The sequence below is a fragment of the Bos mutus genome, chromosome 8 (genome assembly GCF_027580195.1).
Source record: "Bos mutus isolate GX-2022 chromosome 8, NWIPB_WYAK_1.1, whole genome shotgun sequence".
Taxonomy (NCBI): Eukaryota; Metazoa; Chordata; class Mammalia; order Artiodactyla; family Bovidae; genus Bos; species Bos mutus.
Window position 1 is genome coordinate 40793723 of NC_091624.1, and position 25916 is coordinate 40819638.

The 25916-nt window shown below is 53.6% G+C and overlaps 1 protein-coding gene across 8 annotated transcripts in view; it reads left to right on the top strand.

The window, feature by feature from the left end:
- The window catches only part of GFRA2 (GDNF family receptor alpha 2), a 249901-nt gene that overhangs the window by 84350 nt on the left and 139635 nt on the right, over positions 1 to 25916 (top strand). For 5 of the 8 annotated variants that reach the window (XM_070375517.1, XM_070375516.1, XM_070375519.1 and 2 more), the window contains one exon: positions 20947 to 21261. In XM_070375517.1, coding sequence (XP_070231618.1) covers positions 21120 to 21261 — 142 coding nt within the window. In that variant the 5' untranslated portion in view covers positions 20947 to 21119. Of the gene's footprint in view, positions 1 to 15093; positions 15865 to 20946; positions 21262 to 25916 lie in introns of those variants that run through there. The other 3 variants (XM_070375513.1, XM_070375514.1, XM_005895294.3) reach the window with 3 other exon arrangements.

The following is a 25916-nucleotide window of genomic DNA, read 5'->3' on the forward strand; positions in this document are numbered from 1 at the left end:
CAATACTGCTTAATTTTTATGTGTTTTTTTTTTTTGGCCATGAGGAATGTGGGATCTTAGCTCCCCAACCAGGGTTCAAACTCCCACCCCCTTTTTTGGAATGAAGTCTTAACCACTGGACCGCCAAGGAGGCCCTGGAGATAATCCTTGGAGTCTCTCAAAAATCCTATGAGAAACATGTGTGCGTGCTAAGTCACTCAGTCATGTCCGACTTTGCGACCATTTGGACTGTAGCTTGCCAGGCTCCTCTGTCCATGGGATTCTCCAGGCAAGAATACTGGAGTGTGTTGCCCTTCCCTCCTCCAGAGGGTCTTCTTGACCTAAGGATCAAATTACCCATATCTCCTGTGTCTCCTGCATTGGCAGGCAGGTTCTTTACCACTTGTACCACCTGAGAAGTCCCTCTATGAGACAGGTATTGCTATTAATCTCATTTTACAGATGAGAAAGTTGAGGTTCAGAGATGTGAACTGACTTACCCAAGATCATGCTGCTGCTGCTAAGTTGCTTCAGTCGTGTCCGACTCTGTGCGAACCCATAGACAGCAGCCCACCAGGCTCCTCTGTCCCTGGGATTCTCCAGGCAAGAATACTGGAGTGGGTTGCCATTTCCTTCTCCAATGCATGCATGCATTCTAAGTCGCTTCAGTCGTGTCTGACTCTGTGCGACCCCATGGACAGCAGCCCACCAGGTTCCCCTGTCCACGGGATTCTCTAGGCAGGAATACTGGAGTGGGCTGCCATTTCCTTCTCTTACCAATATCATATACCCAGAGAAAATCTGGATCTTGGGACTGCAGTGGAATAACTTGGTGGTAAATAACTTGGTGGTTTTTGGAGATGGGCTAGTTCTGCATTCAACTTCCTACTCTGCTGTTTTACTCATTGAAGAGTGTGAAGAACTTGGACTTAGTCTATTATTTTCATATATCAATGGGGGCTATTTACCTCCGTGGGTTATTGTGAGGCTTAAATCAATCAACACAGATGTTATGGACTTAGCACCGGTGGCTCAGACGGTTAAGCATCTGTCTACAATGTGGGAGACCCGGGTTCGATCCCTGGGTCGGGAAGTTCTCTGGAGAAGGAAATGGCAATCCACTCCAGTACTATTGCTTGGAAAATCCCATGGACAGAGGAGCTTGGTAGGCTACAGTCCACGGGGTCGCAAAGAGTCAGACACGACTGAGCGATCTTCACCGTAAGTGCTCATTATGAGTTAGCTATGATAGTTGACTCATTGGAAAAGATTCCGATGCTTGGAGGGATTGGGAGCAAGAGGAGAAGGGGACAACAGAGGATGAGATGGCTGGATGGCATCACTGACTCGATGGACGTGAGTCTCAGTGAACTCTGGGAGTTGGTGATGGACAGGGAGGCCTGGCGTGCTGTGATTCATGGAGTCGCAAAGAGTCGGACTCGACTGAGTGACTGATCTGATCTGATCTGATCTGATTTTTAACTCTGGGTTTATTTGAGTCACAGACATAACTTAAATCTCGAGGCTGTCCCTTAGTTCTCTGCCATAGCTAGTCACTCTGGAATTAGGAAGAATTCAGGTTCAGTACCATCTTCCTGAGACTGCTTGGCCCCCAGGGAATCAGACACAGATTTCCTTAAAGGACTCTCTGATTAGCCAAACACTCAAGTTTTGCAGGATGCAGAGAGGTTTCTGTGGCTCATGTGATAAAGACATTGATGCCCACCAGACTTCCCCACATCGATCAGTCCCTGTGCTGTTAGACAGGACCCCATAACTGGTTCTGGCCTATGGGTTGTAGGTGAAAGTGACACCTATCACTCTGGCTGGCTCTCTGCACTCCAGCTATAGTGACTGAGGATGCTTTGTATTCCAGGAGGTGGAAGATGACAGCCCATCAGCCAGCCTGGATCCTTGAGTGACTGTGTGGAGTAGAGCCCCTGCCAACAGAGCATATTGTGTAAGGCAGAAATAAACTTTGGTGGTGTAAATGTTGGAGACTCTGCAGATTTTTTTTTTTTTTTTTTTGCTTTAGCATAGTCTTGTGTGACTTGGGTTCCATCCCTGGGTCAGAAAGATCCCCTGGAGGAGGACATGGCAACCCACTCTGTATTGGTTGCCCAGAGAATCCCATGGACAGAGAAGTCGGGTGGGCTACAGTCCATGGGGTTGCAAAGAGTCAGACACAATTGAAGTGACTTAACACACACACACACACAACCTTGTGTAACCAATACAACCCATCTTGGTTGGCCGAGGCCTGACATTTTATGTTAATAGCATAACTAACCCTTTGCATTGGACAGCTTTTTACAGTTTTTTATAGAGCAGGCTAACACCTATTACCTTTTTTGACCCTTGGCACAATTACACATATGGGAATGCTCCCTGGTAAGTCTTTAGTGCTATTTCTTTAAGCAGTGTCTGCTCTAAAATCCTCATTTCTATACATATCCAGTTTTCAGTCAACCCCTCTCCCCACTATACCCTGATTCAACACCATAGTTTCCAAACTCTGTTGTACTTATCTGTCCATCTGCTTCCCCCAACCACGCTGGAAGCTTTTAGATACCATCTTATCTAAGACAGAGGCAGCGCCTTGTCGATTTGGTGTCCGTATCTATTACAGTAGGTGCTTTCATGATGGCTGATGAACCACTGGGTTGTGTAAGGGAGGCAAGGAAGACTACTGTCCCCACTGGGAGGCAAGTTAAAGGACTTTCCTAAGGACACGCAGCTGGTAAGAGGCGGAGCCAGGCAGCCTAATTCTGAGTGCAGAGCCTTACCTGTCTTTTTGCACGGGCTCTTTTTCCTTTTTTTTTAAGGGTCAGAAGAGACGGTATGGGCCATGGTGCCTTGTAAGGCATTCTGCTACTTCTACATTTCCTATTTCCAGAGGCCAATCAGCAGGCCCACGTGGTGGTGTCCTAACTGGAGAAGGGTGGACCAAGGAGTGTGTCCAGGAGAGGATTGGGAAGGGTTCCCTGGGGGAAAGGCCTTGTCTGAAGCGCCCTCAACAGCAGGATGGTACCAGGAGATTGCTTGCTTGCATGCTTAGTCGCTCAGTTGTGTCCTATTCTGTGTGACCCTTTGGACTGTAGCCTGCCTAGGCTCCTCAGTCCATGGGATTTTCCGGGAAAGCACACTAGAGTGGGTTGCCATGCCCTCCTTCAGGGGATCTTCCCAACCCAGGGATCGAACCCGTGTCTCTTGTGTCTCTTGCATTGCAGGCAGATTCTTTACCCGCTGAGCCACCAGGGAAGACCCTGGAGCTTAGCAGGACTCAATTCCATGTCTCCTTGAACAAATGGGAAGGAGGAAGAGGGTGCAGGGAGGCACCAAAGGAAACTCTCACTGTAACCCTAAAGGCAGGGGTCTGGGGTGGGGAACGTGGGCCCATTGGCTGCCTGCATCCCTGCAGGGCTCTCATGGCCTCCTGCCCTGTGCCTGGCGTGGCCAGCTTGGTATGGCGTTTGTGCAGCCCATTTTATCGCCCTCAATTGCTCATCAACAGACACAACATCAGCTGTGCCTCATGGCCTCCCTGACTCCAGGCTCCTCCTGTGGGAGAGGCCGGAAGGGAGGCCCTTTCTCATCCTCTGGCAACCTGAGTCAGACTGCAGGAGAAAGGAGCGCGATGGATCCCACAGAGGCTGTGAGCAGCACCTGGAGGAGAACTGGCCCTCCTTCAGGACTGATAGGAGTTGGAAGCACTTCTGTACTCGGGGATTGGTTTAAATCAGTCATCAGGTTCCAACTGGAGCTGATTGTTTTTCTTGGCATGATAGGTCTGCTCCAACACACCCACTGCCTGTCCTCCTTAGTGGGGTGGGATGGTTTCTGTCTTTGGAAAAGCCTTTTGGACACCTCCTTGGGACACTGCTGGCATGTCTGGGCATATATGGGGGGTATCCCAGAGTGTGATTTGAACACCAGCTTCCCAGGTACCTCCCGGAACCCTGGATCTTAGAACAGAGGGTATTCAGAGTTCACGGAGCAGCATTTACAAGGGGATTAAAGGAACTCATGAGTCAACTCAAATGACTGGTTGTGGCTGCCTGGAGTGCTGCGTTGAAAAGTCTTAGTTTCGATCAATTAACACATGTGCTCCGGTGAGGACAGGGGAGTGGCTGAGATGCTGCACAGGCAGATTTGCCTTCTTGGATTCTCATTTGTATCTCCTTTCTTCTGGTGCCTTATTTCTACTATTAGAGAGCCATTAGCTCGCATTAAGGCCTGTCTCTCTGTTCTTATTTCTTTAAAATGCATATGCGTCAGGGAGGAGAACCAAGAAGGCATTGAAGAATTCAATGACTGATTGGGATTGATTACCAAAAAACAGATCATTATCAGTTTTGCTAGTGCTGGAAACTGCAGTGACACAGTGGCAACTCTTCAAATACATAGGTTTTCTCTTGGCTTAGGATGGGTTATCAGACTGCCTTGCAACATGGCAGTCGGCTGAGAGGAAATGGGAAACCAGTTGGGTTTGGTGGAAGGCAACACTGGGGAAGGAAATGGCAACCCACTCCAGTGTTCTTGCCTGGAGAATCCCAGGGACGGGGAAGCCTGTTGGGCTGCTGTCTATGGGGTCGCACAGAGTCGGACACGACTGAAGTGACTTAGCAGCAGCAGCAAACATAGACAATGGGGGTCCCTCATCAGGGGTCACCTTGCAATGGGGACATCAGGGGGTCAGAGCCGACCAAGGGTGCTGACCGTCTTTGGGAGGGCAGGAATTTCTGCTCAGAAACTTTCCTGGCAGTCCAGTGGTTAAGACTCTGAGCTTCCAATGCAAGGGGCGTGGGTTTGATCCCTGGTTGGGGAACGAAGATCCCACATGCTGTGTGGTGGCTTGGCCAAAGGAAGGGGGGAAACCTTTTTTATCAGGAAGCCCTGTGTTCCCAGCACTGTGGGCTGTGCTTCTGTTACTCACTTCAGGGGAATGGGGCTGGGGGAGAAACAAGGTTCAGTCTTAAGACTGAACAATTACTAGGGTAACTGGGTCAGGAGTGGGAGTGGGGGGGCAGTCCACACACTATCAAAGAAGACTAGACAGTTTTGCTGTGTAGACTGGAAATTCTAACCTGCCCGACTTCCATCAATGCACTAAGTCTTTGCAGATTTAGACTTTAAAGCAAAGAGTGTAAGAGATGCAGGTTTGATCCCTGGGTTGGGAAGATGCCCAGGAGGAGGGCATTGGAATCCACTCCTGTATTCTTGCATGGAGAATCCCATGGACAGAGTAGTCTGGCAGGCTATATAGTCCATAGGGTCACGAAGAGTTGGACACTACTGAAGTGACTTAGTGGCATAAGCCAATCTATGATGAAAAGAACTTAAATGGCAAAAAAAAAAAAAAAAAAAAATCCTCTAGTCAGATTTGTCAATTGTTCCTAAGAAAAACAGAAGAACAGAATAGGAGGAAAGAGGAGCATTCATATATGAGTCATTTACCCCAGTCAGTCCAGTGACAGGAGATAAGTGTTTGGAACAGGTCAGTGGTCCTGGCCTGCGTCTTTGTGCTAAGGTTATGTCAGGTAAAAGGAATCATTGGCTCATTCTTTCATTCATCCAACAAGCACTTACTGTTCCAGCCTCTGATGATCTGTGGTGAAGACATAGGTCTTGTCTTCAGAGAGCTTTGAGTCGATGAGGAGTATACACAATGAAAATGGGTATTAAAAAAACCTTTTTATATTGTATTGGGGTGTAGCCAATTAACAGGCTTTTGACATTTTCAGGTGGACAGCGAAGAGATTCAGCCATACATATACATGTATCCATTCTTCCCGAAATTCCTCTCCCATCCAGGTGGCCATATAACATTGGCCAGAGCTCCCTGTGCTATGCAATAGGTCCCTGTTGGTTTTCCATTTTAAACATGCCATTTAAAGAGGTACTGTTTTATAACTTTAATATATAGTGGATGTATATGTAACTTTGTTCTGTATTTTCTAATTTGCTAGTAAATGTGTTATCATACTTTAATAATTTAAAAAATTAAAAAATAAAAGGTACCATCTTAAATGTTCCTGTCCATTGAAAATGGGCATTTTTGATAGAATGTGGTAAGTGCTGAGCTCTGGAAGCCTCAGTATTCCCATTGTCAAAATGGGGATGTTCCTCTTTATCTTGTCTTCAAGTCACTAGAGCAGCAAGAGCTGCCCCAGCAGTGCCTGAGGTGTGGGCTGCTCCTCCCTGAAGTCGGGGGTGGGAGAGAAGGGAGGGGGGCCCCAGATATCCCCCGGGGGGTGGATGGGCTGCCCCCAAACAGAGAGACTGCGGCCTGCATCTGCAAAGCACCTCATACATTTCCAAGCACTGTCTTGTTCAGCATCTGATTTGATCTTTTTTCTCCCTTGTGAGGCTGGTGGGGTGGGGAGCGTCACTCTAGAGGACCTAAGGTCACTCGTGTAGCTGGGGACAAAGCTGCTGGCTGGAACCCGAGGATGCTTTTCTCACTCTATGGGGTGCCCTGGTTGAAGACTGAGGAGTCGGCATGGAGATGGAGGCGAGGACAGAAGTTCCAATAGCCTATAGTTCAGCCTTCCTTCCTCTTCCTTTTTTCTTCCAACTCCTTCTGAGTGCCAACTCATGGTGCCACAGTACTGAACTTCTGCTGAGGCTGCCAGCAAACCCAAGTCAAAACTGGAACTTGAGCCCTAGTCAGACCCTCATTCCAAAATGCTCCACATGCCCCCTGGGGTGTTGCTCCAGGAGCCAGGTGGCAAGAACAGGAAGAAATGGGACCAAGCCAGGGCTGGGGAAATTACAGAATCCCGCAGCTCTCACCACTATTAGCAGTGCAGATCCCTAGTGTAGCCAGTTCCACACCCTCCAAGGGGCAGGGACTCACCCATCTTGGAACAGGGAGGCAGTGGGACACTGGACCTCTGGAAATGGCCCATTCTGGATGGAGCCAGCTTTGCTGGTGTGATGGCTTCACTGTGAAGTAGGAGGTGGGGACTGCACTTGATGGCTTTGATGGGAGTGGCCCTGCCCTCCTCTGCTGAGGGCAGACAGCATCCAGGCAGGCCAGCTGCCAGGGAGAATGATAGGCATCTGGCTGTCCAGGAGTGTGTGTAGCCTGAGGCACTTCTGGGAAACTCCCTCTTGCTTCCCATCCTTGTAGATGTGAAGTCATGGGGAGGCAAAGGAACAATTCAACTATCCAAGCTGTCTGGAATCAGGGAACAGGGGCCCTGAGAGTCCCCTGTCCTGGCAAGTGTTTCTGTGACATTGTCTTAGTTTTTATTATTAAAAAGTATTTTATTTTACTGAAATGTTTTAAGCAAGTTGTTGCTGTTCAGTCACTAAGTCATGTCTAACTCTTTGGAACCCCATGGACTACGGCATGCCAGGCTTCCCTGTCCCTCAAGGAGGGACACTTCCCGAATACAGGACTTTGAAATCCCTCAGGACTGGATTCAAGTCGTAGGTCAGCTCCTCGCTGACAAGTCACTCATGGACAAGTCCCTGGGTGCCTTGACTTTAGGTTTTGTAGTCTGAAAAATGCCCACTTCAGAGGCTGTGCAGGAGGCCTGAGATAAATTCATAGGGGAAAGCTCTGTGAGTTGCTGAGCGCAAGGCACTTGTTGGTACTTGTTTATTATTGTCATGAAAGTTTCCTTCCAACCCTAAGAGCCTAATGATTGGAATTCATTCTTTCTGGGTAAACAGTAACCCTCCCCCTGAGAGCAGTAGGAAGGAGAAGACAGCAAGAAAGCACTAGTATATATGAGGACAGTGGGGTAAGGAGAGAACCTTCTGGATAATGGGAAAAGAAGTTCCCAGGACGAGAGGTCAGGGTGAGGGAGGTGAGCACCCAGGCAAATGTGCTCATCTGGTAAGCTCTAGGCCGGGCCCAAAGACAGCTTGTCTGCTCAGAGAGGAACATCCTGGTCCCCACTTTCTGTTCCTAGCCCCTGCGAGCCGCCTTTCAGTCCCTGGAGACTGAGCTGGGCCCTCCAAGTGACAGTCCATCTCAGACCCAGCTCTGAGGCCTCGCCTACCTTGTCAGGCTTAGCTAAATAAAGACATGGTCCCTGTGGGGGGCCGCTGGTGCTGAGAGCTCTCCTGGGGGGCGCCAGGCAGCAGGAGCCAGCTCCCCACAGCTTGGTAAAAGCAATCATTGCCCCTCTCCCTGCATTCTGCCTCTGACCTTGGGTAACCTGGCAGATTGCCAGCCAGCGCCTGATTGCTGAGGGCGGTGGGCGTGCTCAGGAGAGAGGCTGTGGGGTTGTTCTAGGCAGTGGGGGTCTGCCAAGGGCAGTGTTGGCACCTGGACAATGCTGGAGTGTGGCTGGGACGGTGCCAGCACAGGCTGGGTGCAGGGTAGCCCGGGCAGTGGGGAGGCTTCCACACTCACTGGGATATTTTAAGCTGACAGTAGCATATCAGAAGGGACATTTACCAGCTCAGCTCCTGCTGCCACTGGGGAGTTGCGAAGGTGGCAGGGGAAGTGCTGGGTTTCAGATTTTTCAGGATGCGTGTGACTTTGGGGTAAAGAGGGGTTTAGAGAAACAAACCTTCTCAGACCTGTCCTCAGACCTGAAACGAAGTGCTGAAAATTACTGAGTGCCTTCTGCCTTTAATCCATCTCCTAATGTAGGAGAAAGCAGTAGAGCCCTGGCTCTCTGGCTGCTGGGTTTCTCTGTTTGAAGGTGAAAGCTCACTAGACTAAGGTGTGTTCAGCCCCACTTTCCTTCCAGTCCTGGCTCCTCCACTTGTTGACTGCATTGTAACCTGGGCTACGTCATGGGCCATCTTCAAGGCTGAGTTTGTTCACTTGGAAGGGGTGCTGAGTCAGCCATGTCCTCTTCCCAAAGGGAGAGGGGGATGGTGTAAGGACTTCAGGATCACGGAGAAAGAAGTTGTGAAATGGTGAGGCAGGCTATATCCACAGAAGGTGGTATTGCCAGCTTTCTGCCTGAGTAACTCTTCATCTGCATTCCTGCATCCCCACTGTAGCAGCAGCTTCCTCCCCTTCTAACAGGCTACCCTGGGGCCGGCAGTGTGTGTGTGTGTGTGTGTGGTGGGTGGGGGGGCGGGGGGCAGCAGAGGGGTCTCCAGAGATCCTAGGGAGAGGCAAAGTAAAGCCAGATTCCCACCTCTTGTTGGGTGCTTACCTCGAAAGAGAACATGAAGCATGGGAACACTGACAAATCAATTAGAGAAATCAATGCCCTTGAGTGCAGTATGTATTTCTTTCCTTCTAGCCCGGTCCCACCCACCCTGGGCCAGCAGCTCTGTTCATTCTTCAGGAATTAGAAGCTTTAGTCAAATCCCTGCTGCTCTCCATCCCCAGACAATTTCACTCTGGCCAGGCTGGGGATCAGGGACCTGGAGTGGCCATGTGGGGAGGGAAGGTTGGTGAATGTGTCAGCCTGCCATTAGGAGGCAGATGGGTCTGGAACGGGGCTGAGAAAGCTCATGGATGTCCATGACCTAGGCCCAGGACACTGAGCTGGACACTGTAGCATGTACCATGGTAAGACAGCATCCTTTCTAGGCTTTAGACTTGAACTGCAAGGATGAGACCAGAAGAGATCACAAGAAAGGTAAAAAAGAAATTGCAGTTCTCACAATTTCTTCACTCTATTGCTGGACAGGGCAGGGAGAAAGGGAATATTTAAGATGTTCTGAAATTTGACATAAAAATTCATAGTCTGGAGAGCTGCCCCTTTGCTTATTTATTCAGGGCACAGAGGTTACCAGGGTGGGGCCCTGGATCCCAACTGCCAAAGTTCAAATCCTGGTTCTGCCACTTAGAATATGACCTTAAGCAAGTTATATTACCTTTTTTTGTTTGTTGTTTTTTTTTTTGACTTTAGTTGTCTCATTTGTAAATTTGGCCTATTAAGAGTAACTACTTCATAGAGTTTTATCAAAATTAAAGGGATATCAATATATATCTTTCCATAAAGTTGGCTCCCTTAATTATTATAACCAGTGACAAAGTCTGAGAAGTCAGGGCTAGTTACTTTCCCCAGGCCTGTCCTCTGGCTGGTCACTGTCTGACTAGAAGATAATTTCCTTTTTCCTTGTCCCCTCTGTTGGATCTACCACATATTGCTGATTCATCTTTCTAGAGCCCCTGACAACCCCTTCCTTCCATCCAGGCTCACCACCACTTCTTATTTTGGATCCCCATTATTTCAGGCCGAAATTGTTAAAGTCGCTTCCTAACTGATCTCGTCTCCATCCTTCACGGAGTTGTCAGATCAATCTTCTAAAACACCGTTCTTACGCCACTGGCCTGTTCAAAAATCATCAGTGGCTCCTAAGGGAGCAGGAGGGAGGGCTTCAGTGCTTGTCCTCTGTGCCTCCCATCGGACCCTCCAGACCTTCTCTGACAGGCCCCTCCCCACCTGTGCCCTTGGCTCCTCCCCACTCTTGGGTGCTTCCTCAATCCTGTCTTTCCTGTTTAGCTGTGTTGGGTCTTAGTAGGAGTGCAAGTGCTCTTTGTTGCAGCTGGTGAGCTTCTCTTTGTAGTGTAAGGGCTGATCTAGTGGTGGTGAACGGGCTTCGTTGCCCCTCAAAAAGTGGGATCTTAGTTCCCCAACCAGAGATTGAACCCTCATCCCGTGCATTGGGAGGTGGACTCTTAACCACTGAACCACCATGGAAGTCCCCTTGAACTGTTCTTACCACTGCACTTGACCTATGCTGTCCCCTCCCCAGAACACTGCCTCCCTCTGTGTTCCGCCAAATTCTACCATCCTTCCAGGCCCAGCTCCAATCCTATGTTTCCTTGTAAGTCCTCCCGAAACTCCCAGGTACTAACCCTTCCTTTCTCTCATTCGGTTCCAGTGTGTCTTTGGGTTGCTCAGGCTGTTCATGGATACCTACCTGACCTAACTCTATTGTGCACGGCTTCCATGGCAGGAGCAGCCCTGCTCAGACCCGTATTCCCACAGCCCTTGGCACTGTTGGAGGGAATCCAGTAAACTTGTGCTGCTTTTGTGGGAAGTCCTGGGTCAGCTGCTGTCCCATGCCTGAGGGCACCTCTGTTTGCCAACTCCCTGATTTCTGACGTATCTTACCTGGCACCTTCTTCTTCTTTATATTCCTGGTTGGATTTTCTCTCTGGGACATGTGATCCTCAGAATTTTTTGCTCCACAGAAGGAAGAGAAGGGATAAGATTCTGCTGGCAGTAGCTCAGCTCTGGTCAGTTGAGCTGTGTTAACGAGAGTGCATGCGCGCATGCGTGTGTCCTAGGGTGGGCCAGCAACCCTACTCGCTTCCACTGGTCTTTTTACATGCCTATTGCTCTTACCCTCCAGAGAATCCATGCCACCAGATGAGTAGGCCTAGAGAGATGAGGAAACAGAAACGAACAGCCAAGTGTCCTTTCTCCCTCTCCCTGCATGTTGTAGCTCCCGTATCTGTGACGGTGGAGGGGCTGTCTTGGGTGGGCAGGAGACTCATCTACCCACAAGCTCAAGAGCCACTGGGCTTGACCCTTAAAGGCTGATGAAAGGTATAGTCTTGGAGGGTGTGGGAATGTGTATCCGTGAACCTTAAGAGCATCTGTTCATACTTCCTGAGAGTCTCTCCTTTCTCTGAGACTCCCTCTTACAAGGTCTCCTATTCTTGACCCTCTACAATTGTTGTTTAGTTGCTGAGTTGTGTCTGACTCTCTTGGGACCCCATGGTCTGTAGCCCACCTGAGTCCTCTGTACACGGGATTTCCCAGGCAAGAATACTGGAGTGGGTTGCCATTTACCTCTCCAGGGGATCTTCCTGACCCAGGGATTGAACCTGCATCTCCTGCATTGGCAGGTGGATTCTTTACCACTGAGTCACTGGGGAAGACTGACCTTCTTGTCTCTATTTCCCTTGAATCCCCATTGCTTTTTATCTCTGCTTCTCATTTGCCACTTAGGTTTGTATGCCTTGTACATAGGTTCCTAATCCTTCTGGATCCCAGAGGAAAGGGGTGACGTTTTTTGAACAACTTTCTTAGAGCCAGGCATTTGACTCGCTGCTCTGTGTACAATATCTCATCTTGTCTCTACAGTTTGAATTAAAAAATTTTTTTAAATTTATTTGGCTGTGCCAAGTCCCAGTTGCAGCATGTGGATTGAACCAGGGCCCCCTGCATTGGGAGCATGGAGTCCTAGCCACTGTACCACCAGGGAAGACTCAGGTTTTTTTTTTTTTTTTTAAATCCCCATTTTATAGATGAAATAACTGAGGCTCTGAGAGATTAAATTGCCTATGGCTGGCACATGTCTGTCTATGTTTCCTCTGCAGATCTTGACATGGGGTAGGGGTGCTTACACACAGGAGACACGTGGGTTATCATGTGACACTTGTACGCTGCCATATCTAAGGGCAGCTCAGGTTGAGGGTGGATCTGCAGAGAGTGAGGTGTGGTGAGTGACGCTTATATAGACAGGTGGGAAAAGAGGGCCTCATGGCCACAAGGTGAATGCTGGCCTGGTGGCATTGTCCACTGACCCGGAGTCCCTGAAGGACTTCAGCCTCCTGCTACCAGATACCCCTCCCACCACCATGGGAATCAGTGGGCACACCCTGGGTGTTCATCACTGCTTTCTCATTAAAGCTCCTAAATATGCTTCAGAGAATTTTCTTTCTAATGTCCAGTCAGGGCTCAAAGAAAGTTAAAGAAATTGTTTTTGAGATGAAGGAGGAAGAGCAATGTGCCGAACAGTAATTTCAGAGTCTAGAGTAGGGCCCCTGGGATAGGGAAAACCTCCGGTGGGGGTGCGGAAATGTGGGAGTGGTAAAGGGCATTTGGGCAGCCAGAAGATTCAGGGAGTAGAAGAGGGGAGGGGGGAAATTTATTTACACCAGACTCCAGCCACTGAGGGCTTCCCCCAGTGGCTCAGAGGGTAAAGAATCCACCTGCAATGCGGGAGACCTGGGTTCGGTCCCTGGGTTGGGAAGATCCCTGGAGGAGGGCATGGCAACCCACTCTAGTATTCTTGACTGGAGAATCCCCAGGGACAGCGGATCCTGGAGGGCTCTGACTTTGTGACTCATGGGGTCACAAAGAGTCGAACACGACTGAGTGACTAAGCACACACCCGGCTTCTGATTCAAGAGTATAATTCTCATCAGGTTTTCATCCTTTAACCTAAACTTTTATGAAGCTGGTTCCTTACACCCCCCAGTTCTAGGAATGAAGGTGTTTAGTCTTTTCTTAGAACTGGAGGGGCCCGGAAGAATGGCAAGAAGGTCAGCCCCCGGGTACTTTCCCCAGCTCCAATCCCCAAGCCTTCCTGGCTCAGATTCGCTCACCTGCTAGGGCCACGCCCCCAAGCGGGCACCACTCAATGGCCCTGGGACAGTACGGACTGAGGGCTGATGCCCTAGGATGGGGCAAACGTGAGGCGTTCGCAGAAGACCCTCGGCTCGGCGATTCCAAGGCTGGAAAGAAGCCGCGTTCCCGCCTAAATCCGCAAGACAAACGTTGCTCCCTCTAGCTTTTCTACTTGCGAAGCCTGTCGGTTTTTTAAGTGACCCCTCCCTTCGAGCCCAGGTCCATTTCTAGCATTCACGCCTCTCCAGAGTCTTGTTCATTTAAAAATGCATTTTAAAATGCACTAACACCTACATCTTTGGTCCAGCCCAGATCCGGTTTTGCGTAGCGCGGAAAGTTTACGAGGTATTGCGTGTACCCCACCCTGGCACACGGGGTGCGCGCGGAGCTGCGTGCAGGAATGTGTGCGAGGGCGCCGAGGGGTGCAGAGCAGCTTTAACGCAGCCGAGAATGTGTCAGATGGGCGCGTGAAACTGGGGTGTCTGGTGTGCGTGGGTCTGCCCGCGCGTGCCCGAAGCCCACCGCCTCTCGCCCACTTGCCAGAATGTGTCAGCAACCTTACTTCTCCTTCAGCCCTTTCCCAGCCAGACGCCCCTCCTTTTTGGTGCTTCTGAGCGTTTACTGTAAATCCCGTGACTAAAACACGCTGGTGAGCCCGGCCCGTGGACATATGGATCAGTCGCCCCCTTCCCGGAAGGGGGAGGGGGCCCCACCTGGAGCCTCGGAAGCAGGGAGCTGCCGGTTGCCTCGGGAGAACTCCCCGGAGCCCAGCTCGCCGCCAATCTTGGCGCGGAGACCTGCGTCGGTCCCGGGGCGCTCCCACCAGGGTGGGGTGCGAGCCAGCATCCCCGATCCTTCCCGCGCAGTTCGTGGAAGGGTTCGCCGGCCTCGGATGGGGTGGTCAGGACGCCCTGGCTCGGCAGCTTTCTTCCCGCACTAGGGGAGGGAGACAAGTCGGGAAGGGGAGTCTCGAAGGGTTACGACGCCAGGGAGTGTAGGGGGCGAGGGCGCCGAGGGTGTGCGGGGAAAGTTCTCGAGCCCCGCATGAAGAGCACACGTGTAGGCGGGCGCGGGGCTCGACCCGGGCAGGAGGCTGTGCGGGGACGCTGGCGGTTGGTGACGGAGGGGGTCCTTCATCTTCCTTGCGTCTTCGGGGAGACGCTCTGCCTCGGCTCCTGGGTCGAAGGACGCCCATCGGATGGTGCAGCCCCCTTCCCTGACCCGGACTCCAGCGGGTTTTTTTTTTTTTCTAGCGCCCTTCCCCCTACGCCCCCGGGTTGGCTCGAGAGCCACGGACTCCAATCCCTCGGGCCTCCGCTGAACCTCCCCAGGGCCTCCCGGAGCGGGCTGCCCTGGCGCGGGGGCGGGAGCGGTGGGGGTTGGAGGGCGCAGCCGGCTCCGGGCGGGGAGAGGAGGGGGCGTGGGGGTTGCCGCGCAGCGGCAGGAGCAGCGGGAAGAGAAAGGTGAGGAGGTTTTGGTGGGTTTGGGTTGGAGCCCGAGCCTTGGCCGGGGTAGCTGGTCAGTTTCCGGCCAAGGCTGCAGGTCAATCCCGGGAAGGGCGGGCGGCCGAGCAGAGGGAGCCGGCGGCGGAGCTCTCCCGTCGGCCCGCGTTCCCCGGCGCCACCGCCACCGCCTTGTCGCCGCCGCCGCTGCAGAGTGTCGCTGCTCCGCCGCGCGCCCGCGCCCCGCGCCGCCAGCGCTTGGGAGCCAGAGCGCCGAGCCCCAGGCGGAGGAGAGGGGCGCGGGCGCGAGAGCCGCGGCGAGGGAGCCGCGAAGGGGGAAGGGGGCGGGCGGAGGGAGGAGCAGGGAGAGGGAGAAAGGGGAGGGAGAGGAGAGCGAGGGAGAGCCGGAGAGAGCGGGAGCAAAGAGCGAGAGCCGGGGAGAGGAGAGGGAAGCAGAGGAGAGAGAAAGACACACGCACGCAGAGACACAGGGTCACTGGAATTCCATTAGAAAAAAGTGACACGAGCAGGGGTTAGCGGGAGAAGATTTTTTTGAATCTTTCCTCCGTCTTGTGCGAAAGAAGCGACTCGGGTCTCTCGTCCTCGAAGCTCCCACTGGATCGTTCCTAGGCGCTGACACCCGTCGGTGGATTTCTTTCTTATTTGCGTTTTATTCTGACCCCCACCCTCGCCACTTCCTTCCAGCGCTTCACTCTCAGATCGCCTCTCCCCCCACCTCCTCAGTCCCCTCCCGGGAAGCGCAGGGGAATCGGACCCGCGGGGACTCGCGCCTTCCCGGACGAGCCGAAGGAAGGGCAGACCTGCGGACCGGCTGTCGGCTTGGAGAGCACACTCGCACACACACAGATACGTGTGTATTTGATTTTAGTGGGCAAGGGGGGCGTCCAGACGCGGCCCACCGCCCTCCATTCCCCCACCCTCTCCAGCCAGAGGCGAGAATCGCAGGACTCAGGATCTTCATCCGGCGGACTAGCTGGGATCTCCGCATTGGATTTGGGGCTGATTATCACTGCTTGGCTATTATTGTTGTTGTTATTATTTTTTATCCAAGGGAGAAAGACAGAAAAAACTGTGGGATTTATTTAACATGATCTTGGCAAACGCCTTCTGCCTCTTCTTCTTTTTAGGTGAGTACCTGCGGGAGGCGAGGACAGTGTGTCCGCGGGAGCCTGGGGGGCTGCGCTGCCGTGCGCGTTCTGGCGCCGGCGAGCAGCCTGGAACCTTGGGGGCGAGCGGGGCGCTGGCGGGGGACCGACCGGTGGGAAGAGCGCGCGGTGGGGCGAGCCGGGCCCGGGCGCAGCGGAACCGAGCGGGGCCGGCGGCGAGGATGCGGGTGGAGGGACGCGAGCCGCTGCTGGCTGCGTACGCGCAGGGTTGGGAAGGAGACTTAGAACACCCAGACCATCCCTGAGCGCACGAACGCAGACACAGTCGCTCACTCACATGCAGTGATAGCGTTCATTTCTCTCAACATAAAGGGTTCAAATTGCGGCAACTTAAAAAAAAAAAAAAAAAAAAAATCCAACTCTTGATCTGGAAGAGAGAAGGGAGGGGAGAGGCTCAGGGTCGGGGAGAGGAAAATCCTGCCATCCTACCTTTCTCGGCGGCTCCTCGAGCCGATCGTGGTGGAGGGCACGGGCTTCTCCAGGAACTCCGGGATGGACATCTGTGGGGGCAGTCCTGGCAGCCACCCCCTGCCTGCCAATCAACCCCTGGAAAAGACACCCGCTTCCCACTCTCCGAATCCCTTCCCCGCGGCTCCACTCCCTGAAACACTTTTCAAGTTTCTCCCCACCCTGTACCCTCCCTCCCGCGCAGACCCTAGCCATCTAGGTGGGCGGGAGTGGAGGATTTGAGCCGCAGTTCACAGCCTTGTCTTTGCCACCTTTGGGGCGGAGGCACCCGGTAGCTGGTGGGAAGAGATGGGAGGGAGGCCAAAGTTTGCTTCCTTGGGTGAAGAAGGAGGGGGGCTGAGGGGAAAACCTGGCCTGAACAAAGACCACTGCTCATTCTGTAAGCCCTCTCCCCCAAGGGCAGGGAAGGGAGGGCTGCCTGGTGTCCCTGAACCCCGACTGTCTTTTTCCCACCCAGAATTCCCAATCCCTAGCCCCCTTTTTATGCTGCAGGAAATCTCAGCTGCTTGGGAAGCGGGTGTAGAGGGAGCATTCTTGGGGGTGGAGGTGAGTAAAAGTGGGTGTTGGAAAGGCTGTGTGCTGACCTGGAGTCCCAGGCAAGGCTGCTGCCCCAGTAAGTGCTCCAGAGAGAGGGCAGGCTAACGGGTGTGTGTGTGTGTGTGTGTGTGTGTGTGTGTGTATGTAAGGACCACACATTTGCTTCATTGTGGATGCTGCTCCTACCATCTTGGCCTGCTGTGTAGCCAGGGTGAGCCAGCCTGCCCAGATGGGTCATAAGAGCACCCTTTCCCTCCTGGAGGAGGGGAGGGAAGGCCTAGGAGGGAGTTAGGTGCAGGTCACAGACAAGCCATGAAGGGTGTCCTAAGAAGTGTCTTGACCAGGACCAGGGATTCAAGTCCAGTCCATGTTGATCGGGCCCTGGGCCCTTTGCCAGCCCCTCCTGCATTCGTAGGGGCCGTGGGGCTTGGCCCAGCTCTAGGGTGTGGCCTTCACAGTCCGGCCTCAGGGAGCCAGAGGTGGCTCTTCTCAATAGAGTTCTCAGGTGGGAGGGGCTGAGGGAGGGGCTGGGATGGTTGCTCTGGGCCCCACTGTGCTCCTGCAAGCCTTTCCCGGTAACCCTCTCACTCCGAAGGGGCTATTATAAAAGCTGACCTTTTCTCCCACGGCTGGTTTGAAAACCCAGCTTTCTGGGGCCAAGAATGAGCAGGGCCAAGAAGAAAAGAAAATTGTATTTCAGGAAAAGCAGCCAGACTGCTTGCTCCTGAACTGCACACATCCCAGGCCAGCAGGGCTCCCAGGTGTGGATGATAGTCCCTTAGTCGTCTCCAGTCCAGCCCCCCAGGCTGCAGAGGTGGGGGGTCCCAGCCGAGGGGCCTGAGGAGAGACTGTTCTCCTGAGCCTGTGTAGGTGTGCCTGGGGTCCTGTTCAGAGATGCCTCCCTGGTGTCTGTGACCCTGGTGGGGGTGGGGATGAGAGGAGGAAAAGCGGCAGGGGGGGCGGCCACATCCTTTCAGTTCCTTTCTCTGGAGAAGCCCCTTCTCAAAGCTGGGGTGCGTGTTGCCTGAGTGACCACAGGACATTGAAAGGCTCTCGGTTAGGCCAGCCGAGAACTAGGGATATGTTGGTTGTTAAGGAAATTTCAGCCCCAGGGCCCTTGCCTGGCAAGGAGCCCACAGTTGGGAGTTGGTTGGAAAGTTGGCTTTGGGGAGAGGCTTTTCTGGAGCTTGAGAAGTGGGGTGGGCGTTTTCAGTCAGGGATAGAGTGAAGCACGTTCCTAGGAGCAGGGGCCTTCGGTGTACTCCTCCCAAGGTTCTGAGTGAGGTCTGGGCGTGGGCATGCCTTCCTGGCCCAGGGATAGAGTGAAGCATGTTCCTAGGAGCAGGGGCCTTCGGTGTACTCCTCCCAAGGTTCTGAGTGAGGTCTGGGTGTGGGCATGCCTTCCTGGCCCAGCCATCCTGACCTCCAGTGTTGACAAACCCAGAGAGAAAGTGAGATGGAGACAGTGATGGGAATGGGGACCAGGGTTGGTCAGAGAGCCCACCTCCCACTGGTATTCTCCCTCTCATCGGGGCATTTGATGTACCTGGGCGGTTGTAGGTCTCTGTGGTCTCACAGTCCCTGCTGTGTCTCCAGAAGCTGTTCCACATGTCTGTGCTTTCCTTGAGAGATCCGAGTTTTCTCCTGATCTAGAACCTGGAAACATCACCAGAATACCTTCCAACCTTTACTCACCTAGAATTCTTGGCCAGAGGCACCAGGTTGCCATGATTTCTTTCTCTGGCTGGACTTCTTGGTTTTGGGGGTCATGGGACCACCGAGAAGAGTCAGGGGTAGGTGGTGGTCAGGGAGTTTGGTTGGAAAATGCACTGACCCTCCTATGGAACATCTCTCTGCCCAGGAGCTGAAAGGAAGAGGGAAGCCCTTGCTTTAGGCAGAGGAGCCCAGGACTCTATAAGGATGTCTCTTGGGGCTGTAGACCCACCTGTAGGGCAGGAAGGAAGTGTCCTTATTGCCCCAGTTCCCTAGGCTAGTGTGCTGACGTTTAAGCCTGGGGAGGAGGCCACCTTCTCGTTTTATCTCCCGCTGTGCAGCCTCAGGTAACGCCAAGGTGGAAGAGGAGACGCCTGCTGGGATGCTGGGGTGAGGAGAGTCAGTGGAAGGCCCAGGGCTGGGCCAGTCCTAAGGCTCCAGCAGGCTGGCTACCTGGTTGGCTAGGTGGGACGGCAGGTACAGGTGAGGCCGGGTCAACAGAGCTGATCCTGGAGGGCCCTGTTGCACACGAGTCCTGCAGAGACCCAGGAGTTTGCTGAAGCCTGGCAATAAAGCCCCCGCCTGGGCTTGGGCCGGAGGGCGCTTCTCCATCCTACCCTGGGCAGATGCCTTATGTCTATGCCCACATTCCATGCTGGTTTCTTTAGTGGTCTTGCTCAAGCCTGGCCATAACTGTCAGCTCCTCCTGTCCTGAGGTAGAGGTCTGGTCAGCTAGAGAAAGAAAGTCTTTTGTTGTGGACCCTGAGGTTTTCTCCACCCCAGGCCCACCCCCTGCTCTCTTGGTGGGATAGGCCTGGCCCGCCAGGAGTTCATTTCTAGATGCGTTTCCCCTCCATGGCCCTGTGGGTAGTGACAGGGTTGCAGTGCAGTACGTTGCCTCTAGGTGTCGCTGTCTCCCTGTGCTAGCTGCTCCCTGAGCAGGGCCTCTTGGGAGAAAGGAGTGAGAAGTGGGAGTTCTGGGTCAAAATGGAGGAGACTCTTTGGGATTAGGGGATGGGGGAGACTTCTGCCTAAGATCTTATTATGTTTCGGGGCAGAATGGAGTGCGGAAACCCCCCCATCACTCTTCTGGTCTTGGAAAATTCAGTCTTGGCTCCGGGCCATGGCATGGCCTTTTTGTGGGGCAGGATCTGAGTGAGGGGCTTGGAGGGGACCAGGGGACTGGGATGATGTCTGTTTGGGGAGCTTGCTTTTGGAAGGACCAAGCGGCCCTTTCTGTGCCTTTCCCTTCCGTATCTCCTTCCCGGACCCCTTCCCTTTCGAGGACTGTGGGTTTGGACACTGGAGGCCATGCTGGGGAGGCGAGGGTCCATGTGCGAGGCCAGGGTCCACTTGCAGCTGACTTATTACTTGGCTTCTGGAAAGAAGGAGAAACAGAGGGGAGAGGGTATCAAGGAAGGGTGGGGAGGAGAGGAAAGAAAGAGGAAAAGAAATGAGAGAGAGAAGGAGACAGAGACAGAGAGAGGTATCTGTGGGTGTGGTGGGATGGAGTTGCTTGGGCCCCAGCATTTTTTGGGGGGCTTGGGTGGAACTTGTCTCCATGGTGGATTTTGTCTCTGTTGGACAGGATGGTGTGGAGGGCCGGGTCCCCCAGAGGAGTGCTTCCCTCTGAGCTTTCCTCAGACCTCAGGCTTGTCTGTCCCTGTTTCCTTATGAAGTCTGGGGACTCAAAATGGACAGACTGGGGGTCGGAGGGGCCGTTTTAGCCTGGGTGTGACCTTGAGTTGTCACGTCCCTTCTTTGGGCCTCAGTTTTCTGAGGGTGGAACGCGAGGACTGATCTGGTCTTTGAGAGCCTAACAGGCTGTGAGAGTTAACCAGTCAGCCTAGCTGGTTCCTTGGCCAGACCTGTTTGGACCTGAGGTTGCTGGCAGGAGGCCTGGCTACTCTGAAACTGAGATCTCCCCTTGGCCTGCCCTAGGAGGCCCATCAGCCGCCAGCTCTCTGCTGAGGCTGTGGGATCCTTCTCTGGACTCCTGGCATCTTGGACCGTCTGTGGTCTGGCTGGGGCCTCTGGCTCTTCTGGGCTGTGCTCCTGGGCCCAGGGCCGTGGAAGGAACCAGGAAAGGGTCATGTAGGGCCAGGGCCGAAGACAACTTTTCTCCTTTGGGGTCTGAGGAGAGATGGTGGTATCTTGGGCCCCTTTAGCAGCGCTTACTCTGACTTGCTGGGGCAGGCAGCCTTGAATTGGCCTTGCTGTGTTGAATAGAACCGGTGTGACTCTCCCAGAAGGGCCCCCAGGCCTGCCTCTGGGGTCGGAGACTGCGGCCCTCATTCATGCTTGTCTTCCCTCCCCACCACCCAGACGAGACCCTCCGCTCTTTGGCCAGCCCTTCCTCCCCGCAGGGCCCCGAGCTCCACGGCTGGCGCCCCCCAGTGGACTGTGTCCGGGCCAATGAGCTGTGCGCGGCCGAATCCAACTGCAGCTCCCGCTACCGCACGCTGCGCCAGTGCCTGGCCGGTCGGGACCGCAACACTATGCTGGCCAACAAGGAGTGCCAGGCAGCCCTGGAGGTGCTGCAGGAGAGCCCGCTCTACGACTGCCGCTGCAAGCGGGGCATGAAGAAGGAGCTGCAGTGCTTGCAGATCTACTGGAGCATCCACCTGGGGCTGACCGAGGGTAAGGCCGGCCAGGGTCCTGGGTTCAGCGGGAGGGCCTGGTAACGGGATGGACTGGCCCGCCGTGTCTCTCTCCACCTCCTGGGCAACCTAGCACCCAGAGGAGGTAATCATCTGACCTGGAGAGGTGGGGCGCAGATGTTGCTGGAGAGACAGACCAAGGAGGAGCTAGGGAGGAGAAAGGGTCAGGGTGGTGGAATGAGAGGGGATGGGGGTCTGGATGGGGAGTGGACCAAGGCTGGCTGGCTGGCTGTGTGTCGTGGTAACAAGGGCAGGTGAGGCCAGAGTGCCCAGGTGGATGGAGAAAAGCACAGAGGAGAGAGAAGGGACTGGCTGCGTGCGGGCGGAGCTGTTAGGTTTGCATGTGAGCAGACCAGCCCCTGCCACTCTCTGCTGCCCCTCTTCTGCCTGCCTGCTTCCAGGAGGCCTGCCCTTCTGGTAGCTTCCTGACCCCTGACCTGTCTTAGGCACCATCAGCAGGGATTGGAGGGCACGTGGGCAGCAGGTCCCAGAGCCCTGGGCAAGCCCTCCTCCAATTTCCAAGGCCAAACCTGTAAGCCTCTCAACCACCTCCCCCATTTCCTCCGCCTCCAGACTAGGGTGTGGAGGATTTGCAGGCCTCCTGGGTCAGACATTCATTTATTAATTCAACAGCTGTTTACTGGGAGTTTCCTGGCTGCTAGGCATTAATAGTCCAGAGCAGCTGGGGCAGCATTTGCCTTTGTGGAGCTCCTCTTCTCGGGGGACACAGATAAGTCAGGGACTTTCTGTCATTTGGTGATGTAGTGAGTGCTGTCGGAAAGCACTGGGGGCTCTGGAAGAGCCAAAGAAGGGCATCTAACCCCTTTTTGCAAAATCTAGAGAGCCTTCCTGAAAGAGGCGGGCTTCAGGCTGAGACTAAAGAGTGAGGTGCAGTTATTTCGTGAAGGCATGTGGGGAGAGTGTGGGAGGTGGGGGACAGAGCTTGGGCAAAGGGCAGCATGTAATGCAGGTTAGCTGACCTTCCTTACAGACACGCAGGTAACTCAGTGGTGCTAAGTTGCTTTAGTCGTGTCTAACTCTAGCCCACCAGGCTCCTCTGTCCATGGGATTCTCCAGGCAAAAATACTGGAGTGGGCTGCCATGCCCTCCTCCAGGGGATCTTCCCCACCCAGGGATTGAACCCTCATCTCTTCTGTCTCCTGCATGACAGATGTGTTCTTTACCACTACCGCCACCTAGAGGCAAGTGGAGTGGGGATGGAGGAGGAGAGATGGGAGGGGTTTGGATCTGGTGGGCAGCACCCCTTGGAGGTTTTATGTGATGATCTGTGCTTCAGGAAAAAGTTCACATGGTTCCAACAGGAGAGCAGATTGGAGAGACTGTTTGGAGGCCACTGCTGTGGTGCAGGCCAGGAACATGGCGGCTGAACGAGGACAGTGGTAGGAAAGAAAGATCTAAGAGCTGCCCAGGAGTTGGAATCAACAGGTCTTTGTGAAAGGCCGGAAGAGTCAGGGAGGGCCCCCAGGCTTCTGTCTGGGGCAGCTGAGTGGCTGAGGGGGCTCATCACGGCAAAGGTGTTGAGTCGGGGGAGGGCTGGAGATATGCGTTTGTTTTGGGGTTATATGCCCCTCATCGGCCCTGCCCTATAGACAGCTGGGCGTGCAGGGCTGGGGCTCAGGTGAGGAAGGGGGACTGGACTTAAGGATTGAGACGTCATGAGCAAGGACTTCCTTGGAAGTGATAAAGACTCCGACTTTCAATGCAGAGGGTGTGGGTTTGATCCCTCGTTGGGGAACTGAGATCTCACATGCTGCAGGGTGTGGCCAAAAATAAATAAAAATGTGGTAAATCAACTACAATAAAAAATAAAAAAGAAGTCACCAGCAGCCTGCAGGTGGTAACTGGGGCCAAGGGATTGGGTACAGTCACACTGGGAGGAGGTCAGGAACTGAACTACTGGGATCACTGCCATTGAAAGATGGGCTGCAGGGGTGATGAGGAGGCTGTGGGGGTGAGGTGGGAGGGAGCCCCTTGGGAGGAGCTCACTGTCAGAAGGAAGGAGGATCAACAGCCTCCAAGACTTCAGGCCGGACAGGAGAGGGATGGAGAGTGTACCTGGTGCCCTTGGGGAGACTCCTTAGGTGGCCACTGGGAGCAGAAGCCTGCTTAGCGGGGTGCCTGGGAGCTGGGGAACTGGGAATGATGACTGTGGACAACTTCTTGAATTTTGGTGTGAATATACAGGGCTTCGGCAATGGCACCCCACTCCAGTACTCTTGCCTGGAAAATCCCATGGGCGGAAGAGCCTGGTAGGCTGCAGTCCATGGGGTCGCTAGAGTCGGACACGACTGAGCGACTTCACTTTCACTTTTCACTTTCATGCATTGGAGAAGGAAATGGCAACCCACTCCAGTGTTCTTGCCTGGAGAATCCCAGGGATGTGGGAGCCTGGTGGGCTGCTGTCTATGGGGTTGCACAGAGTCGGACACGACTGAAGTGACTTAGCCGTAGCCGTCCCAGGTGGCTCAGGGGTAAAGAACTCACCTGACAATGCAGGAGACAAAAGAGATGTGGTTTCGCTCCCTGGGTGAGGAAGATCCCCTGGAGGAGGGCATGGGAACCCACTCCAGTATTCTTCCCTGGAGAATCCCGCGGACAGAGGAGCCTGGCAGGCTATAGTCCATGTGATCGCAAAGAGCTGGACATGACTGAAGCCACTTAGCAAGCATGTGAAGATAGAGAACAAAGGATGACTTTTTTAAAAAAGAGAGTTGACTAGTTTAAATTCTAAAGTAGGACAGAAGCAATGGAGAGGCTGAGGTTAAGAAGAGAGAGGGGTGTGATGTGGAACTGTGCCCTTAGGGGAGGGGAGGTGTCAGCCTGGAATCTGAGGGTCATCAGCCCGCCTCCCCTGCCCCAGCTGCTGGAGGGGCAGGAGGAAGCTGGGCCCAGGGTGGAGCCTGGATAGTGATGAGTTCCTGACCAGTGGCTCAGAAGTTTCAAATTTGTCCTAAAATTAGGAATAAACAGGCTTGGAATTATTAACAGTATTACCACCATTAGTAACATAGTAATTCCTCATGAACTGAGTGGTGACTTCTCTGTTGCTGGCAACCTGGAGTCCTAGAACTTGAAATTAGCAAAGAGAGGGAACTAGCCACAGAGAGGGGCGCTCTGTTCTCTGTGAGATAAGGGGCTGGCTTCCTCCTACCCTCCCAGGCTGACTCCATGCACAGAATACATATTTATCACAAAGAAGACTTATTTAACTTCTTACAAAACTCACATAACAGAAACTGACAAATCCATGTTGCTGTTTAGTTGCTCAGTCATGTCTGACTCTTTTGCGACCCCATGGACTGTAGCCCTCCAGGTTCCTCTGCCCTGGGATTTCCCAGGCAAGAATACTGGAGTGGGTTGCCATTTCCTTCTCCCCATGCACAGAACAGTAAGGGCCCCAATTCAGGAAGCCGGTTTGTTTAGGTTTTTGCTTTCTTTCCACGGCCTTTGGTTTCAACCCAAGGGAGACTGGGCAGAAGGTGGGTGGGCTTGCTGTAGGTGCAGAATGGGAAGGGAGGGGATAGAAGAGTTTAGGGCTAGAGAGCTGGATGGGCCACTGGAGACCCTTCCCATTGGACTGGCACCCTCAGCATCACCACATCAGCGCACTGGGGACCTTGCTTGGAGCTGGGTGGTGAGGTGTTTTGATGACAACAGAAAGCATAATATGCATTTTATGCTGCCTTCTGCCACGTCTATAAGGCCCCTTCAACCCAAGAGGGCTCTGACTGTAGAGTCTCTGGATCCCAATGCTTGAGATGGTTTGTTGGTTCATTTACTCAACAAACATCTGTTAAATACCTACTGTGTGCTTCAGAGGGCGAGAGCACTGAGGAAGCCTTGGGCCCTGTGTGGGCACCTGTAGTCTGGGAGGCCCTTCTTTGGGTCCACTCTAGAAAGTCAGGCCCCTGCTTTTCTCCTTCCTCAGAACCATGCTCCCTACCCCTTGCAGACTGCTCAGTCCCCTCCCCTGGGTCTTTGGGCCAGTGGTTTCTGTTCGGGGCTGACTGGGGAACCCGGAGGCCTTTTATTAGTAACAGCAGGTGGTGTTCCTCTGAAGGACAGAGTCTTCCTGAGAGGGGGCTCTTCCTGGAGTGGGAAGAGTGGTCTCCCGGGAAGATGCAGGCACTTCCTCCCTATTCCTTGTGCGTGTGTGTGTGCTAAGTCACTTCAGTTGTGTCCAACTCTTTGCAACCCCGTGGACTGAGCCCACCAGGCTCCTCCATCCATGGGATTCTCCAGGAAAGAATACTGCAGTAGGTTGCCATGTCCTACTCCAGGGGATCTTCCTGACCTTAACATTTTGATAACCTGACTTGGGTCTGGACGGGTGAGGGGATCAAGGAGTGGAGAGACTCATGTGGGTTTGCACTTAGATTCTCGCTTCTCCAGGGTCCCTGCTGGTGGATGCAATTCCTACAGACTTAGTCCCACCTTTTGCCTCTGAGAGAGAGGCCCTACCTGTCACCTCCCCACCTGAGGCTGAGCTCACTGCATGGACTGAGGACCTCAGCAGTCCATGTGTGGGCAGAGCTGGGAGCTGAACTCTCAGACAGTCCCAACTGCCAAGGGCCTTGAGATCATTCTAGCAGGAGGCTGAGATGCAGAGAGGTG